Source organism: Astyanax mexicanus, chromosome 14 (assembly GCF_023375975.1).
Source record: "Astyanax mexicanus isolate ESR-SI-001 chromosome 14, AstMex3_surface, whole genome shotgun sequence".
In the NCBI taxonomy this organism is placed as follows: Eukaryota; Metazoa; Chordata; class Actinopteri; order Characiformes; family Acestrorhamphidae; genus Astyanax; species Astyanax mexicanus.
In genome coordinates this window covers 45,419,731-45,439,693 of record NC_064421.1, presented here as the reverse complement: position 1 = coordinate 45,439,693, position 19,963 = coordinate 45,419,731, and the positions used below count along the sequence as shown (strand labels likewise).

Below are 19,963 nucleotides of genomic sequence, written 5' to 3'. Positions count from 1 at the left end.
TCTCTTTAAATAAAGGAAATGACCAAATTCGCTTGTGACTGGATTACCCTTCAGTTACCAAGAGTTTTTGATGAACTGAAAATGTGTACTGTAGCTACATTACATAAATATCTGAAAATTCCTCCTACCACTGTTAGTTGACTTATTATAATCTAATATAGATTCTTATTCTGATGCATTATTTGTTTTTACCAATGGTAATTTAATTATTACTTTATCTTACATTTTATTTCTGGTTTGCATTTTTATAATTATTATTTTAATTTATTTTTTTTAACAGACCTGTCAACCTTGACAAAATGTAATAAGTACAAATCAATTGCTTTAATGGAGAAAATAAACAGTGTCTCACGTGTAGGTGGGCTCCCAGATGCGTCTGAGCTTGTCAGATTTGATGCTGCCGTTACAAGAGAGCTGCAGCAGCTTTTGGACGTAGTAAAAGATGGTGGACTTGTAGTTGGAGAGAGGTAGTTCTACTTCCCGTGTGGTTCCCAGCCCTGCCACCTTAAGGATGAGAGCCAAGTGAGGAGAGGGGGCACATTCCACCTCCTCCTGCACCTCTGAGCGAGGGGTACCTGCAAGAGTCAAACAACCCACAGTAAATTATTAAATTATGCACAGCTTCAATGTGTGCCCTCCTAATTCTTTCATTAATCAGTCCTGCCTGCACAACATAAAAAGGTGTATTTTTTGTATTGTAAACAGCAGGTATGGGTTTAAGCTTGGCAAGAGCATCGTCAGGAAGTGTAAAAAATAAAATAAAAACTACCCTATTTTTCACACTATAAGGTGCACCAGATTATACGGCGCATTTTATACAACAATAGTAACTAGTAAGGAACAGGGGTGTCGCCATGTTTTCCTTTTAATTCAGAATGTCTATGGGAGGTGAGACCTATAAAGCTAAGCTAAGTAAACAAAACTGTAATTCTTTTTATTTATTTAAAAAAATGCTGGATGTCAATCTACACCAGGGGTCACCAATCCAGTCCAGAAAGGGCCGCTGTGGTTGCGGGTTTTCATTCCAACCAGGCACGGGCACACCCTCTATGGGTGGCCACCTGTTTGGGGACTGAGACTGAGGCTGATTGAACAGGTGGAATCAGGTGTGCCACAGCTTTGTTGTAATGAAAGCCTGCACCCACACCGGCCCAATGTGGACAAGATTGGTGACCCCTGATCTACACAGATTTCTCTCCAAAAAACTCTTAAGTAAGCTTAGATTTACCGAGTTACACTAAAGCTGGAGCATTAGCATTAGCAGCTACCCTGAATGTTCTGGTAAGCCAGTGCGATATTAACTAGCAGTTTAACACACATAGCTTGTTGTAACATGGTAAACGCTCAGACTACAGGCCGATATATGGCGAAGGAGCTAGCTCTGTGGTTTGCGGTCAATGCTAATGCTGCTCCAGCAGTGCTAGTTGGGGTTATAGCAGAAGGCTACAGGCAAGCAGCTAATGCGAATACTGCTAGAGAACTAAACTGAAACTCCTAAATAATGCTATACTTCAACGGAGTGGCTTTACTGCTCCTTAATACCTGACTGGTAGAATATGCACCGGATAATAAGGTGTACTTACGATTTTTGAAAAAAATATAGGACTTAAAGTGTGCCTTTCACTGTGAAAAATACGGTAGGTAAAACGCTCTCAAAAATACAAGAAAAGCTACAAACTAAAATACAGAAGACAGAAAGTTGTAAAAACCTGGGGTAGGAATCTCCAGGTCAGTGGTTTGCTGGACATTGGTTCGACCGGGTCTGGGGTCAAATGCAGGCACTAGAGCGGAGAACTGCCGCTTCAGCACAAAGTCATCGTCCCAGGTCCTGCGTCTGCCACCTTTGGTTTCATACTCCTCTTCCTCCTGCCAGGCCACCATTAGTATCACAGCATTTATGTACTGCATTATTCGTCACGGATGAACATGCAACACAGGCCTTTTCCACGTAAAAACTAGCATGCAGACTAGCAGAAAACTGCATTCAGTTTTACACCAACAATATTAAAAAACGACAAGCACAGTAAAACAGTTTCTTACAGAAATAAATGAGAAACGAACGGATGAACAAAATATAAACTTCTGATTACCACAAAAGGAAAGGAAAATAATCTAGGTCAACAACTAAGGAGTTGCACTGCACTATTATTGAAACTACAACATGTTTTACCCTATGAATATGAACGTGGTAACCAAGGTTGACCCTGGACCGTACCAGAACTTCCTCATACTCCTGGTCCTCCTGATTGTCATCCTCATTTTCGTCGTCGTCATCGTCTGGCTCGGGCAAATCTTCTTCATCATCCAGTTCAGCAAGCAACGTGTTTGCCCGGCAGCTGTCCAGGAAGTCTGCGAGGAAGAAAGAAGTAAAGAAAGAAGGAGAAATACGCAGGTTAAAAGCAGTTCTCGTCTTAAAAAACAAAACAAAACATTTTGGAACAGTCTGGAATCCAAGATCAAGATCAACAAGATCACACAACATGATTAGTAAGGAGGTGTAACCATTGAAATGAGGGTTAATAGGCAGGGAACAAAAACTGATTAATTTTAGCGTAGATTAGAACGTTACAGGAAGGGAAGAGAGAGGAACAGAGGTTTCGGTAGGTGAATAAATCTAGCATGGCCTACCATATAGGGAAAACTCAGCCTCCTGACCTGTGTCGCTCTCGCTAGACGTTGAGGTCAGGCTGGTCGTCAGCGTGTTACTGAGCAACTGGCCGACGGACAAACCTGTAGTTGCCGTGGCTACATTACTGCTGCTGGTTACTATGGAGGTGGACATTGTAACAGTTGAGGTGGTACCAGTAGTTGTAAGGTTAGGAAAGCTCTGTGCACCCATGAGAGGAGAGGCTGCAAACAAAAACACAAAACCAAAAAAATGCTATTAGTTTCCAAAAGAAAAAAATGGAGCAAGTTAAGTAAAGCGCACTCTAAACACTAGACATGCTTAGAACACCGTTCTGAAATGTTTTAAACGTGAAATTTATCGGCTGCTGAAGTGCAAATGTAACGAGTGCTCATGTAACACCACAGAGAATTCTACACACTTGAATTTGAGTTGAGTTTGTTATTGGTCTAAAATAGTGATTTATTTACATGGGCAACGCTATGCCACCATGACAAGCATTATAAGCCTGTTGGGAGTTTTGGCTAAAAGTGCTGTATTTCAGAACGCTGGGGGTGAACGGACGTGGGCTACGCAACAAATGTTCGTACTTCTTATCAGGTTTCCATTTTACTTTGGAGTTGTCCTTTAAAACCAATCCCAGGTCATTTTATACTGTTTTTAACTGACAAAAAGGTCCAAATGATCATAAATGTTTGCTTATAGTAAGTGTAGCTAACCAGTGAAAATTAACAAGAGCTGAGCATTCAAATCAAATTGGCAGGTTGTTGATTAAAAGCAATGGTTGTGGGAACTTTGGGAACTGAAACTGCTGGAGCTTACAGATTTGAAAAGTATAAATCAAAAACTGCTAGATTCTAAAGGTGGGCAATGATATTTTATCGAAGGCAGATTGAGGATACAATCAATAAACTGACATTTTTCGCTCAGTGTCAATCACCTTAATATACTACACTCTTTAATTTTTATTCAAAATGTTGTGTTCAATAAGCAAAATACTCAATATGGGACTATTTGTTTGAATAGTGCAATCACTGTGTCTCCTGATGATATTTTTAATATTGTAATATGTTTATTTATCATATCGCCCAGGCCTGCTGGATTCTAACAGAACTATAGTTAGAATTAGTGCTGGACGATATGGCCAAAATTTATATCACGATATATTCCATAATTTCGGTCGATACGATATAATTTCGATATCGACATAAATATTTTGAAGGCCTAAGAAAAACTTAAGTCTTTAAAGCCTCCTTTCACAAAAACTATATAATACTTTAGAAATAAAAAATGGTCAAAATAAACCAATGATCACTTTTAATCACTTATAGCAAAATAAAACCATGACATCTCTGTCAAACACAAGCCTATAACCAGTACAAGCCAAAGGTTTGGACACACCTTCTTATTCAATGCGTCATGAAATGAAAGAGTCATTAAAATAAAGAAAACGCATTGAATAAGAAGGTATGTCCAAACGTTTGGCCTGTACTGTACATATTACCAATATAAATAACTTTACATTTACAACAGAGGCAAAGCTTCTTATTCTTCCGTAAACAAATTTAACAGATCAAAACAAAAGTGCTTCAACCAGGATAAGGAAAAAAAGCCTTTATATACATAAAAGGAACATGATATCACAGTCAAATAAGCAAACCTGTAGGCTTTTATAACTATAAATAACTTAGATATAACATAAACTACAAAAGTGTTTCAGCCAGAATAAAGAAATTTAGGAGATTCTAAAAGGAGATATTAGATGCTGACCGGAGCGCGGCCGAGTTTCAGCGCGAGAGATTTTCAGCGCGAGAGATTTTAGATGCTGACCGGAGCGCGGCCGAGTTTCAGCGTGAGAGATTTCAGTGCGAGTTTCAGCGCGAGAGGTTTTAGATGCTGACCGGAGCGCGGCCGAGTTTCAGCGCGAGAGATTTTAGATGCTGACCGGACCGCGGCCGAGCTTCAGCGCGAGAGATTTCAGCGCGAGAGGTTTTAGATGCTGACCGGAGCGCGGCCGAGTTTCAGCGCGAGAGATTTTAGATGCTGACCGGACCGCGGCCGAGCTTCAGCGCGAGAGATTTCAGCGCGAGTTTCAGCGCGAGAGGTTTTAGATGCTGACCGGAGCGCGGCCGAGTTTCAGCGCGAGAGGTTTTAGATGCTGACCGGAGCGCGGCCGAGTTTCAGCGCGAGAGATTTTAGATGCTGACCGGAGCGCGGCCGAGTTTCAGCGCGAGAGATTTTAGATGCTGACCGGACCGCGGCCGAGCTTCAGCGCGAGAGATTTCAGCGCGAGTTTCAGCGCGAGAGGTTTTAGATGCTGACCGGAGCGCGGCCGAGTTTCAGCGCGAGAGATTTTAGATGCTGACCGGACCGCGGCCGAGCTTCAGCGCGAGAGATTTCAGCGCGAGTTTCAGCGCGAGAGGTTTTAGATGCTGACCGGAGCGCGGCCGAGTTTCAGCGCGAGAGGTTTTAGATGCTGACCGGAGCACTGACCGGAGCGCGGCCGAGTTTCAGCGCGAGAGATTTTAGATGCTGACCGGAGCGCGGCCGAGCTTCAGCGCGAGAGATTTCAGCACGAGAGATTTTCAGCGCGAGAGATTTTAGGGGCCGAACGGAGCGCAGCTGAGCCGTGTTTCTGTAAATAATACATATCGATATGACACAAAAAATGATATCACCGTTATTGAAACATTTCTTATCGCGATAAATACCGTTATCGAATTATTGTCCAGGCCTAGTTAGAATAATGATAACTAGAGTTAATAGCTTAATAGCAAAGTCTGATAATGTAGAAGCCAGTTAGCTTAGCCAGGTACTCAAGCTGCATGAACAAAACCACATTCATGTTAGACTCGTTTTATTGGCCAGAGTGAAGCAAGCTTGCCTTTGGTCAACTTCTAGAGTACACGTAACCCTTCATCACATTGGGTGCATTACATTTTATTTTTTTCCTATTGTTGCATTTGATTAAGCCTAAAATCCAATTTCTACCCATTACTGAACTCACGGTGGACTGTAGAGCGAAAGGTACTCACTGGCAGTGCCCATGACATTGCGGCCCAGCGTGTTGGTGTTATTGTCGCTACTGCTGCGGCTCAGGTTCATGTTGTTGGTGGCATTGGTGCGGGACATGTTGGGTGCTCTGCGCACAAATGACTCCATTAGGCTGGCTTCACGTGATGACAGGTTGGGCACGCTAGCACTGGAACTCATGGGGGCTCCAGCAGCCAGTAGAGAGCTGACCGAGAGCCGGGCGCTGGTGGCTGAACACAGGGGCCTCTGGGATGCTGCATCCTTGCTGGACGACTCGGATACCGAGCTGACATCGGGAGAGCTGACGCTGACCAGACCCATAGACATGGCTGCCGACTCAGCAGACTGTCGCAGGGTCCCGTCGGGTGCTGGTGTTTTGCGATCGCTCTCGCTTCCAGCCTCAGCGGTGAGCGTGCTGGTGCTGGAGCCTGAACCGGCCTCCGCCGAGGAAAGCACCACCACCGGCTCCTGTCCCTCCGCCCCCGGAGCTCCTCCACCGATGCTAGCCCCCTGCTCCAAAAGGCCCTCCACCCTGCGCTCCACGCGCGCCGAGCTCAGGCTGATATCGCTGCTGCTGGCCACGCTCCACACCGAACTGCTACTGCCCTTCCGGCTGGAGGAGCTGGCCCCAGCCGCCGAGGACGAGCCGCCCTTGTCCGGACAGTTATTTTTCACCAGGCTGCTCCAGGACTGCGGCGTGCCTGCAACAGTGGATGAGACAGGTTTGGGTGATGGCGCTGACTCAGGGTCGTACCCTGGCGCAAGCTTGAGGTCAAACTTCCCTTCTGCACCCATACGGTACGAGTTTGAACCACCGGCATCCCAGGTAACATCAATCCAGCCTGGAAGAGGAGGGGAAGGAAGGGGGGATATGAACGAGTGAGACCCAGCAAGAGAGCGGAGAGAGACAGCAGCAAGTCAGACAGCAGCATTGCTCGACGCTGGACCAGAGACAATGCAATACGAACCGAATTTTAGCCCTTTCCCCTTCACAGTGCAGCAGAAAATAACAGTGCATGGAGAAATGTAAATAGAGGCTAAAAATATATAGGTCTCATTCCAAAAAAGAACCAAAATTAAATAAAACTGAAAAAAATACATAAATAAATAAATAAATAAATCTGGTCCAGGTGAAGCAGTGGAGTAGGAATATGAAGCACAGAAAATGACGACAAATATATAAAAAAAAATAAAAAATAAAAAAGCAATAGATTTTTGCAAATGCCAAGCTAATAAGCCACTTAGGGAAAGAAACTAAAGAATATATTTATATAAATATTTGTCAAATGTAAAATACACTTGCAACGGAGTCCACTGAGAGCTTGCAAATTGTGACATCAACATGCGCTTGGCTTAATTGATGGAGACAGTTGGGTTAAAAGGGTATTTTACACACTGAAACATGGCTGCCCAAAAGAATTCAAGAGTGACAAAGTAGATTATACAAGTAGGATAAAGACATGTTACCTGTTAAGTTGGGGGGGAGGGGGGAGGGTTGCACTTCAAAATAGCAAACTATTAAAAACAAAAAAGTATGCAATGACAGTCTTAAGACAGTAGAAAGAAATAGCAAGCTAATTCTTTAGAGATTTTTAACCGGCAGAGTAATTGCTTTTTCTTTGATAAAAGTGTTTAATATGGGACAGAAGCAAGAAAGAAAGCACCACAGAAGGAAGTCATACAGAAAGAGAATTTGATTCAGAGGAGTTCGTCCAAATCTGTCCCACAGTCTACCATTCGGGTCTGGTAGTGAACATTAGATATTTTAGGACAGTTTAGAAAAGTAGGACTGGCTTAAGAGGCAGGCCTCCTCTTTACCAGGCTGGAAACAGTTTCTGGAGCCAATTCAGCTACACATAAATAAATGATCATCATCAGGTAAATTCAAAAATGAAATATATATTATGTATATATATAAAACATTGTCACTAAATACACAGCTATCCCCCCTCACATCAATCAATTAATCAAGGATTTTACTTAAAGCTCCACAACACATGCAAATGCACTTGATGTTCACAATTTGTTTTTTTTTTGTTTAAATAAAAAAAAAATGATACTGTTGACTCCAAAATACATTAGCACATTCCAAAAGTAATCCTCACAATAGTTCATTAGTCTTCTGTCCAATACTTAAGTCAAAAGTCAAGTGCAAGCATTTTGACATGCGTTCATTTTTAAAGATGGCTCTTTATAAAAACAGTTCACTACTAATATAGTGCCTATAAAAAGTATTCACCATTACCAGCATTTAATTGCTTTTTTTTTTTAAACTATTTTTTAACATTTCTACAATTAATAAATATGTTTATTTTTTTTTTTTTTTATTCCTGTCTAACAACAAATTGTATTGTCCCATTATCTGTCTATTATTTACAAAAGCAATAAAATAAGAAAACAACCAAGGGGGTGAATTATTTTTATAGGAACTACATTTACATTACTAAAAGTTTCTTACAAAAGCTAAAAACACTGGGATTCCCATGCACTAAAAAAAGATGGCATCACAAATGACTGATGCTCACCATTGTGGGCTTCTCCTGTCACTGTTCCTTCTCCAGGAGGGTTGCCATCCTGGTCCCTCCACTTCCAGTCAATGCCACGCACCACCCGGGCTCCTGGAACTATATACTTCATCACCTGAGAACGGAAGAGCCTTCGCTGTCTGCGCAGATTGGCCTCTGCTTCCTTCACTGCTTTACCTGAAGTACAAATCAAACAGACCAGATTAGAGGATTGGTTTACTGCTTTAAAAACCTGCAATACTGAGATACCCTTAAAATAGGAAAGCTTCCTCTTAAAGGGCTAACATTACACATTTGGCGATATGGCTAAAATAATAGGATATTTCATGGTATCAAACATTGAAAAAATATTTCAAGAATATATTACTACAACAAAATAAAAATGTAATTGTATTATTGTATACGATATGATATGGCACACCCCAAAATGAGATATAGAAAAATACAAGAATTTTTATCAGATTATTGTAACAAAAGTCAATGATGCAGAATGTCATGATACTAATAATAATGCACTCAAAATATATCTCCATATATCCAGAATTAAAGTAAAATAAATGATACTGGACAGATATAATCTGTCTCTAGTGTAGATATATAATGGGAAATGAGAACAGTGTGAATTTTCCTTTTGCTAAAAACAGCAAAAAAAGTAGTACCCTGATGTAATAATCAGGGGTGGGTGATATGGCACCATATTTCAGGGTATAATATTGTTCACTCTAAAATATATGTTGGTGAAATTATTGCATACGACAAGATATGGCACATCCCTACCCCAATTTTATATTTACTGATTCCTAGTCACTAGCTACGCTCCTCATGATTTTATGATGCTACCAGGTTAATGCTTCATCAGAGAAGGGTAGTTACTACCCTAACACACCAGTAACTGCTAATTGTTACATCAGTTATGCATGAAAACCACAGCATGGGACCCAAAACAAGCCAAATGATCCAATTCAGAGTTCTAGTCCTTCTTTACCGAGCTGATCTTCACACACGCCGTTGACCGTGCCATAGATCTCCAGTCCAGACAGGGAAAGGTAGTGCGTTTGCCCGCTGGCGTTCTTCCCCATCTGCTTTATCCGAATGTGTCTCCAGCCTTGCTTCTCATCTTTGGGTGGGTCCAGAGGCCATGTAGCAGTAGACCTAATGCACAAACCACATAAACATGCTGATCAGCAGGCGCAAACAAATGCATAAAAACAAAAGAAACAGCAGAATATATATATTTCGCTTCTAGTGTCGACATCTTTTCCAAAACTAAATCAGCTGAATAGCTGTATACTTTACAGTTACATTTCATACAGAGATTAGGCATGCCAGGAAGCCTTGTATCTAAATTGAAGGTTATTTTATCATCAGGTACACCTACCTAAAGATACACTTTGTAAGTCTTGAGCACTGAAAACTAAACCCTGAAGCCTCAAAATTATAGCGTCGAAAGTTTTGAGAACCAAAAGTATGATGCATAACCACAAAATGTACATTTGAAAACGAAAGGACTATTATTTATACCAAAACATGTAAAATTATGTCTGTAAACAGATTATTTATTATTGAATGGAGAGTTTAATATTCCGTTTTGTGTTTTAGATTCATAAGAAATCTGTTTGCGCTTCTGAATTAGTTCAGACCCTCTTTTTACAGGTGGGTGAGGTCTAGTCGGTTATTGGCTGCTGGAAATAAGCCCCGCCCACTAACGTCATTCCACTTGCTCACAGCAGCACAACCTGCGGCACACCAACTTATTTAAGTTCCATTAATATGATAAAAAAATTATGTTCAAGTTGAATGCCAGAATGCCAGTTATCCCCACCTACTACCAGAGCTTTATTTTGTATTAAATTTGTATTTCTTTCTATTAATTATGTGTTGCTTTTTTTTTTTATTATTTTTACTTGGTCTGAAAAGCAACTCTTACGTTGTTTATATTGTGAATACAATTGTGTACACACAACAACCCTCTCTTTTCAAAATGAACTTAAATCCACACAAATTACAAGAACTGCACCGTTGAACGGTGATCATTTGCATGTACACACTACATCTCAATCAATGGAAAAGGACTTCCAAAAAACCACAACATACATCAGTCTGCCCAGGTAAATATGAATGTAGAAAGAGTGAAGCAGAGACAGGGGACCTACCCGGGTTCATTAAGGCTGCCGTCGTCTACATGGGTGTAGAGGGTCATCCAGTTCTGGCCATCTTTGGACACTTGGAACACCCAGTTGCGGAGGGCAGACCGGCCGTAGCCGCGGGCGTGGCGCAGGGTATAGGCGGAGGGGATGACCCACAGACCCAGATCCACAGCAAACCAGGCATTCTTGTCATCGTTGGTGTGGCAGTTGAGGGCTGAGCTGTCTCTGCTCAGGATGTCCTCCAGTCGCCCGTACGGCAGATTTCTGCCCTCTGAGGAGGTCACCACCACCAGGCCATAAGCAGCAGGGTTCACCCACTCATACGCAGTCCTAGTTCCATACACAACATATACCATTGTTCAGTATAAATACATATTTATTTTTATGAGACTTCTCAATAAAGAATAGTTTGTATATTATTAAAGAGCATTTAGAAAGGGAGGCTTACTTTGCATTCGTGCCAATCCAGTACACAATACCGTTCTCATCAAAGTCATGCTGGTGTCTGAAGGTGAAGCTCTGGCCTTCACGCAGCTTCCTGACAAAAATGAAGGAGGATCTGTCGAAGTCATACCACTGCTTCGCCACCTGCAGGAAGAGAGGAAGTTATAAACAAAACTGGACAACAAAATAGAGTGATAGAACAAACTTTCAAGTCACAAAAATATTTTTTTTTAGCTTAAATGTCATTAAATGTTTATTTTCTTGTGTGGATCTACAATATTGGGAAAATTAAATGTTCCAGCACTAAGCTATGTGAGGGCGTAGGGGCAGTAAACCATGGTTTTATTTTTCCCTTTAAACTTTGAAATATAGCAGATTATTGCTTATAGTTTTGATCTTTTTATTGTTATATTTGTAACACACCAAAAGGACCTTCTGTCTCTCCACTAAATGAACAGATAACACATATATAGCCAAGATTATATATAAGCACATTTCTTTGTTCAAAGAAAAAGCAAAAGGTAAAATAAATAAATAAATAAAAATATTTAAACTACAGAATAATTAGACATTAAAATAGTGCTTTTGTGTAAAAAAAAAAAAAAAAAAGTTATAAGCCAACTAATCCATATTGTCTATAGGTTGCCATATACTATGAAATATACCACTACAGCCTGCCAAAGTATAATAGAAGGTCTTTTCGTATTTCCGCTTGAGGAATATAAGCAGCCTAATGTGGTAAAATCTACCACCTTTGAGCCAGATTTCCCTAAATAAAGCTTCTTAGGGGTCACCCTAACTACTGCCGCTATAGGGAAAGGCTGGATCAACAACTAAACATTGTTTATTCATAAAAAAGAAAAAAAGCCACAGAATATGTACTTATAGTATAGATAATATGAAAATACAACCCCATTTGATCCTTCCATCTCTTAAGGAGAAACAAAGCAAAACAGTGAAAGAAGAAGAGGGTAAAAATAAAAATTAAAACAAGTTTACCATTTTAAGTAGGTATTGCTCCAGTGACTCGACAGTAGCCAGAGGTTCCATTTTCAGCATCCTGCCGGTCCGATCAATCAATGCTGTCTCACCTGGAGCACGCTCCAACCGGAAACGTAACCGCCTGGTCAGAATCTGACAAAGAAAAAATTTCTATTGCATTTTAGATCATCTTGATTTCGCAAAACTGAATTAAAAATGTTTTAACAAGTCTGTTACTGTGTATTCTTCTCTTAATATTAATTTAAAAAAAAACCTGAGGAAAATGAAGAAAGAAATACCTGCAAGTTGTATGTTGAACCAGGCGTGTCATACAAGTGATGAGGTAGCCGTTCTATAGACTCCAGGACTGCTATCAGTTTACGGATTAAGGCAACAGCGGGTCGGCTATGAAAAAAATATATAGTTAATAAATATGTGAAAAAATTAAAATTGGAAATAAGACTTAAAGTTAAACAAAAACACATCCTACCTTTCATCATCTTCATTTTCACTGAATGCAGTTTTAAACACATTTATCCGTTCCATCAATGGCTTACAATCATGCTTCACGTCAAGTTCCACACTCTGTAAAGACAAGAGATGGTTACAAATGCAACTCACCGCATCCAAATAAAGCCAATTCCCAATTTTACTACTGCAATTAGCATCACTCACATTATTAAGAACAGTAAAAAGTGCTTGCACAAGGCCACTGCTGCACATTTCATAGGGAGAGATCGTGTTCTCATCCTTGAGAACCACAATCAAGTTTTCTAAAGCTGTTTTCATGAGGTCTCGCCACGTGTTCTCGCCCTCAATACACTGTAATGGAGTAGAAAAGAGGAAGATTATTATTATTATTATGATTACCAATATTTTTCCTCAAGATGAAAGACAATCATTGATGAGTATCAGCCGTAAAACCACAGATTGGTATATCTTTTTTGTTTGTTTGTATTTTTTTGCAATTAAAAAAAGGAGAAGGTTAAAGTGCAGTGTGAGATGGTTTTTATACTTGTCTGTGTGTATGCAGCTCCCAGGCAGACTCCAGCTGTGTGGCAATGTTCCTCAATGTAACGACTACACCTCTGGGCATACTTTCCACAGCCTTAAAATGGTCATCATACAAATCTCTGGCCATGGTTTTCACCTAAAAGAAGCGAGAAAACAAGAAAGTTTGTCAGAAAAAAATGGTCAGTTCATTTATATTTAAATATAAAATATGACTGAATGTGCACAGAACATTACCAACCAGTTACGATTAGCTATTAAGATTAAAATCGACAACTACAAATCATGTCAATATATTTACAGGATATAAAATATGTCAGGAAAAAAAAAACATTAGCATGTCATGAAGCTCAGGCTTTGCTGCCATGCATCCCTAGAGGACTATGAAAAGCTTAGTGTTTAATGACACTCCTATAAACACTGCGGTTTAGTTTCTCAGCCATACAAAGAACTTATTCATGATAAGCATGTATACACGCATGTAAACTTTGGCTGCATTAACGTCAAAGAAACATGCAATTAAAATTAAAAACATACAAACCAAAAGCAAGCAAGAAATAGCCACCTTTTGTTTTGTTTTTTCCAATTTGGATTTGAGCTTCCTTCCACGTTTTCCAGTCCATCCAGTTACGAACTCTGACCCTGAAACAGTGAAGACTACAGTCAAAAATAATCATGAATACCACATAAACTCCTTAAATCCTTATACAAAAACTACAATCCAAACAAAACAATAGTACAGATTACAGTGCACCCTCACCCAGAGATGTTTCAGCAGTGAAGGAGTGCTTGGTGCCTCGGTTGGATTCGAACACAAAGCCTGGCAAATCCTCCTTCAAGATGGTGGCCTGCTGTCCATCCGAATTGTGGATGGCAATCTCGCCCTCCTTCAGGCACGTGAGGGACCAGTTCCCTACAGTGAGTTTAGTAGGTCCTAGTGTCGAAAGGATGGGCTGGCTGGCGGTGACTGGCTTCACCTGACTCCTGGCGCGCTGGAGTTTCTCTAGAAACTCACTCCGGCTCTCTGGAGGAAGCAGATATACATGCAAATCACTAAAGAGCAGTATGGAGGCTTGTGAACTTGAGCACCATATTACCATTTCCATCACCATATTGCCAAATATGAAAGTTTTTTTTGTGTAAATCGTGCTCTAGTGCTGCTGTTTCAGGCTGTGTTAATTTGGTGGAGGACTGAGCGGGGAAGAACGACAGGATTTCGGCTCTTACTCATGAATAATATAATTTAATTTAATGACATGCAAACATATCGCCTCTGATTGGCTAGATGCACTGTAACGTTCCCTCCATGGCTCTGCAGTTGACCGTGACAACCCAAGATGGGAAAGGCCATGAATCCTTTATCAATGTACAGGTTGATTTTCCCTGATTCACTTTATCGTTTTTCTGTCTCTATTTTTTTATTGGCTAATGCAGGGAATCAGGGTAGAAGAACAGTTTCACATGCAGCATGCATATGCAAAAAAGAGCAAGTACTTGGACGTAAAATCGTCACACTCATTGAAATATTTTGGCCATAACATGACTGTCTTAAGCTAAATATATTTGGATATGTTTTCAAATTTAACACCAATTCCTAAAATATTGATGCTGATTAATGTGTACTGTCCATGTTACCTAAATAAATAAAATAACTGTAGTATGAATTCATAGAAAAAGCTTGTCGAACAGGCAGAAATTTGACAATGACAAACATAATCAAAGGATTATCTAAAACGTAATTACATTATTTGATTTAAAAAAAAATGCTGTAAACCAGTTAATTACCTATACAAATGAATAGAATATCTAAAAAAAAAGCAAGCAATTATTAGTTCTGCAGTTCAGGCATACATACATTGTAAGCATCTTTGTTTATCACTACTCGATCATGGCACCTAGAAATAGAACTTACCTGAACTATCAGACCCCCCCTCTGGGCTACCACTGGAGTACATGGTGGCCAATTTGCCATCCAGGATGAAGCGAAACCAGCCATTGCTGCCATTGGAGAGCTCCAGCGCAGCAGCATCACTCCAGATATACAGGCAGTCTCTGCCCCTGATGATGGACCAGTCCCGCCAGTGGTAGGGCTTGCCCTGCTGGACCTCTTTTGCATCCTCCTGTGGTTCATCCTCCTGAAATGACATAGATGCATTTGTAAAACTGACCCAAAAAAATGTAAATAAATAAATATTCAGTTGTGCATGTGGTTATTGTAGGTTAAATTCTGTTTGAGTGAATTCTGACCTTCTCTGGTTTGGCTTCCTCTTCATTCTCATCATCTGAGGTGGGTCCAGCTAAAGTAGAAACCTTATTGATAACACCAAGTCGGGCCAGCTGGTCTAAGAACACATCGCCACCCTTATCCACCAGATCTCTGATGATCTGCAGTGCCAACAAGTGCCCATCATCATCATCCTGCGAGGCAGAAGGGAAAGACACATCACTCTTACCTCACATCTCATTAACATGACAACGTTCAGTGGCCACAGAGCATTTGCATTGTGAAAGTGTGAACATAGACAAGATTTAACAGGGATTATTTTCTGTAGTAACTAAAAATATGATCAGGATGTATCATCATATCAAGGACACATGCTTAATACATGAGTTTAAGCACTGGCAGCTCTTGTTAGCAGAGCTTCAGGCCGTATTTTCTCATTTGAGCTGTGTGGTACGTCACAGAAATTTAGCAAGCTGGCTATTTTTGTGCTGAACAGGTAATCACTGAGCTTCAGTAAGGTTGCTAACTATTAACCATTAACATAGTAGAGACAGGTGTGAGCTCTGTGACTGGGGAAGAGCGGGTAAGGCTAAAAAACTTTGCCAGTGTTGAGAAATTGGACTCATGTAGCCATGTTACACTCTCACTCGCATTTATTACTGAATGTTCCTTTAAGGATACACACAGATAAAACAGACAGACAGAACGAAATCAGAATAAAAACTAACCTCCTGATCCAGCACAGTAGCAGTGATCTCCACCAGGACTGTGGGCAGGTTGTGTCCAGCATCTGAGTCACACACTTCCTTAAGCAGCACTTCAGAACTGTAGTGAACCATCTTCCTGATCAGAGCTAAACTAGCTTTCCTGCAATGAAGAGATATTAAGGCCTTATGCAACTAGTGCTGGTCAAAATTGGCAAAATTTATAACACAATATATTTCTTGGTATCATTATGAATTAATATAAAAGCACCAGAAAAATCTACAAGAATGACCACAATGGAAATCTTTACTCACACTAGTCATGTCACAATACATCGATCTGTATCGATGCATTGATACAAACCGTAAATTATCTGATGCATCGATTTGAGTCACATTTATGCATGTGATTTTCACATTTAAAAATGATTTGCATAATTCCTCTCTGTGCTATGCTCCCACTAATCTGTAGGTGAAAGCACGCTGCTGTTTGCCGAGCACGTTTGTTACACAAGTCACGTGAGCACTAGCAACCAAGAAAATTATATACTCTCCTGTTGGATACAAATCATGGGTGTGGAAGTACTTAAGTTTCCGAAAATAAAGTAGACATACAGATAAGACATGTGCATGTTATTTAGTGTTTATAAGACCTGGCTCAGAAATACCTGTGCATTCCAAGTACTAGTGTACCTTCTGAGCGTGTTTTTAGCACTGCAGATGACAGTGTTTGTTCTGAACGCAGCGTTTTGTCTCCTGAACATGTTCATCAGCTGATTGTACTAAAGAAAAGCCTTTTTTTGCTGTAGAGGTTAAACACTGTAGCTCATATATGCTTAACCAGTGGATATGCAGTTTTTTTTTTTTTTTTTTACCTCTTATTGCATTTTTGATAAGCATGATTGCACTACTTTACTGGAACTTTATTTAAATGGCACCCTTGTTTAAAATATTTACAGAAGCAAAGCTGCTCTTGGTAAGCAGTTATAAAGATTTGCAGTATGACTGCTTTTAGTTTAGATAGTTTTCTTATTTTTTCTTATTTATCTGTTAACTGCACTTATTTACTGTATATATTTACTGCTTATGATTCCAATGCATTTGAGATTTAAAAAAATACATATATATATATATTTTTGCTTTTGTGAATAAAAAACAAACAAACCGCATTGTGACATACACTGATGTATTGAACATTATCATATTGTTGACTAAAATAATCAATATAATATCTTATTGTAATGTATCTTGTGATTTACACCCCTAACCCACACACATCCTGACTGCAACGTTATGTAAGAACATTAACCTTATTGAAGGCAGCATGGTTTGCTGAAAGGTTTGTGCAAATACTGGCAGCAGCCTCTTCAGATAGATAGGAGCCATCTCTGGGTCCCCTTTGGGTTCACTGCCCTCCTCCTCCTCCTTATTCACATCCTTCTTTTTCTTGTCATCCCCCTTGTTCACAGGACACATCCAATCTCCTTCAACAAAAACAGTTAGGTAAGAATATATAATGAGCATGAAAAACCTTTTACTACTACTAAAACATAGCTTTACTTTAATGCAGAACTTACCAGGAGACTGGAGAATAGCAACCACCTCGCTGTGCCCCCTTTCCCTGGCTTTATCAAGAGGAGTTTTACCATCTTCATCTCTCAGGTCAGGGTTGGCTCCATGACGGAGTAAAGTCTATGCATAAAGGAAAACCAAAAATCACATACCCTGTCGCACAAGTTAAAATATTTACAAAGGTGTACAACAAACACTTAAATATAGTTACAGCTCCTTTTACCTTGGCTACTTGTGGCCGCCCAAAACAGGCAGCATAATGCAGTGAGGATGACCTCTGACCTCTATTGACATCAGCACCTCTCTCGCACAGAAACTCAACCTAAAGGAAAGACCAGAGTGCAGACAGGTGTAATCGGAGAAGAGGAAAACAACTCATTTAATTAGAGAGTATTTATGGAACTCTGCTTTCCTCAGGGTCCCATCTTGAATTCAGCACCACAGAGCTCTGCTATTTAAAGGTAAGCATGTCTATTTTTGTCTTTGAGACAGAAAACAATATGAACACCCTGACCTGACTATGCCATCATAAGATAAATTTGGTCAAGAACTTACTGGCTGAAGGCATTTCTAACACTCACCATGATTAAACTGTTTCGCAAATGTTATTTATGTAGCTGTACTTAATAACATTGTGCAACATGAGTTGCGAGATGTCTGTCCCCAATTTAACAAAGCTCTTTTCACAGGGGAGGGTGACATGGCCCTAAAATAATATCATGATATTTCATGGTATTTTCGAGATAACGATACTCTTGCCCATATGACAAAACACTGATTTACAATTTTTTTTTCAAGAATACCCTTCTGCAACAAAATGAAAATTAAATGTTATTTTATTGCATACAATATGATAAGGCACATTCCTAACTGAGATATTAAAAAATACAAGAATTTTATCAGAATTGTAACAGAAGTTGATGATCCAGAATGTCATGATACTGATAATAATGCACTCCCAATATCTCCACATATCCAGGATTAAAGTAAAATAAATGATACTGGACAGATATAATCTGTTTTTAGTAGATATATAATGGGAAATGAGAACAGTGTGAATTTTTCTTTTGGTAAAAACAGTAAAAAATTAGTCCCCTGATGTGATAATTAGGGATGGGTGATATGGTACTATATTTCAGGAAATATTATTATTTATATATATAAAAGAACTGTACCTTTCACTGAAGTATTTAACTGAAAACAAACCACTTTAAAATGTCATTAAAATTTATAATGAGGAGGCTTAAACAGAATCATGAGAAAAAAAAAATCATGATAATAAATCGTTAAAATTAAAACTAGGATGCACCCATATTGAAATTCTGCAGAGAGACTACACACCCTATTGTAACTGACATTTATTTGCATTATATTTTAGCTTTCAAACAACTGAATTAAATTTATTTTCACATTTTTGGATGGTTATTTAGCTAACGGATCATTACATAGACTTTAAATGAACAATTTATTTATTTATTTTTTTAAATAAAACAACAGACATAGAAATTTTAAAAAGTAACAAGGCCAGTATCTTGCCAACTGTAGTAGCTTGGTCCTTTTTCAGAAAACAAATGTATGTTACACACACACAAATAAATAAATAACACTAAATAACTCACCATTTCTTGTGTTCCGAAAGCAGAAGCCCAATTCAAAAGTGTCTGCCCGACATCATCCATAAAATTCACTTCAAATGCTGTAACAATAGGGAATGCAACAGATTAAAAAAAAAAATAGTAACAGATAGAAATTTAGTCTTCATTTAAGTTTTTAATAAGGAAATCAAATCAAAAAACAAACTCACCTCCGGTGTCGATAGCGTCGATGAGTGCATCTGTGTCTTTGCTGCGGATACAGTCGATGAGCTGTCTGTGAGATCGCTCTCCGGAGCTGTCGAGACGCCGCAGGCCTGGGATGCGGCCGGTGGAGCCGGCAGTGGACTTGGGCAAAGCCTTGCGGCCCTCAAACAGCAGCACCAGCAGAAGATCCACCAGCCGCATAGTATCTAAAACACAGCGCTCATCACCCTGCAGAGCACTCTCCATGGAGTCAGGCAGCTCTGAGCGCAGCAGATCCTGAGGAAAAAAAAAACCTCACATTACAAAATGAAGCAAGTTCATTTTAAATTTAAAAACTATTTGTTACTTTCATATCGTGCGCAAATAAAGCAACCTTTACATTATAATGCAGGTTTTTTATATAGAGAAAAATTAAAAAGATTTGCAAACATTTGTACAGACAATAAACAAATACAGATGTGTTATTTGTTCTCGGGTTTGTACTGTAAGTTGCATATTTTCAGACATAAATCATACACCGGTCTCCTCATCTCTTACTAATTTACTGGCAGGGTTAATCCACATTTTAACCTATAAATTCCCATTAATTTTTTCATGACTTTTCCATGCCTTCAAAGCACAATTTTTTATGACCATACAATTTTTAATACATCAGTGCATACATGGACAATAAAACTAAAATTAAAATTGATATGAATATAGTAGGTCTATAATGAATCAGATAAAATGTTGACACATGTTGAGTCAGATCCAGAGAGCTCCACTGTGTAGGGCTAAATTACTAAATTAACTCTGAGCTGATGCATTTGTTAGCTCAGATTAGATTTTCTCTATTGATAAACTGAAACAAATTTTTGTAGGCCAAGTTTCCATGACTTTTTAAAAACTTTTTTCAAA

General features: G+C 39.4%; 1 protein-coding gene across 11 annotated transcripts in view; it reads right to left on the bottom strand.

Moving 5' to 3' along the window:
• hectd1 (HECT domain containing 1) overlaps positions 1 to 19,963 on the bottom strand; it is a 37,343-nt gene that overhangs the window by 9,745 nt on the left and 7,635 nt on the right. For 3 of the 11 annotated variants that reach the window (XM_022672615.2, XM_007257904.4, XM_007257909.4), the window contains 24 exons: positions 19,072 to 19,342; positions 18,887 to 18,963; positions 17,491 to 17,589; positions 17,273 to 17,387; positions 17,005 to 17,179; positions 15,720 to 15,858; positions 15,015 to 15,185; positions 14,680 to 14,902; positions 13,528 to 13,791; positions 13,333 to 13,424; positions 12,772 to 12,906; positions 12,432 to 12,578; positions 12,247 to 12,341; positions 12,056 to 12,161; positions 11,775 to 11,909; positions 10,780 to 10,919; positions 10,338 to 10,661; positions 9,170 to 9,336; positions 8,185 to 8,361; positions 5,662 to 6,501; positions 2,629 to 2,850; positions 2,171 to 2,349; positions 1,710 to 1,866; positions 353 to 575 (listed from right to left, as the gene is read on the bottom strand). In XM_022672615.2, the coding sequence (XP_022528336.2) occupies positions 353 to 575; positions 1,710 to 1,866; positions 2,171 to 2,349; positions 2,629 to 2,850; positions 5,662 to 6,501; positions 8,185 to 8,361; positions 9,170 to 9,336; positions 10,338 to 10,661; positions 10,780 to 10,919; positions 11,775 to 11,909; positions 12,056 to 12,161; positions 12,247 to 12,341; positions 12,432 to 12,578; positions 12,772 to 12,906; positions 13,333 to 13,424; positions 13,528 to 13,791; positions 14,680 to 14,902; positions 15,015 to 15,185; positions 15,720 to 15,858; positions 17,005 to 17,179; positions 17,273 to 17,387; positions 17,491 to 17,589; positions 18,887 to 18,963; positions 19,072 to 19,342 (4,673 nt within the window). The remainder of the gene's footprint in view (positions 1 to 352; positions 576 to 1,709; positions 1,867 to 2,170; positions 2,350 to 2,628; positions 2,851 to 5,661; positions 6,502 to 8,184; positions 8,362 to 9,169; positions 9,337 to 10,337; positions 10,662 to 10,779; positions 10,920 to 11,774; positions 11,910 to 12,055; positions 12,162 to 12,246; positions 12,342 to 12,431; positions 12,579 to 12,771; positions 12,907 to 13,332; positions 13,425 to 13,527; positions 13,792 to 14,679; positions 14,903 to 15,014; positions 15,186 to 15,719; positions 15,859 to 17,004; positions 17,180 to 17,272; positions 17,388 to 17,490; positions 17,590 to 18,886; positions 18,964 to 19,071; positions 19,343 to 19,963) is intronic. The other 8 variants (XM_007257907.4, XM_007257911.4, XM_007257908.4 and 5 more) reach the window with 7 other exon arrangements.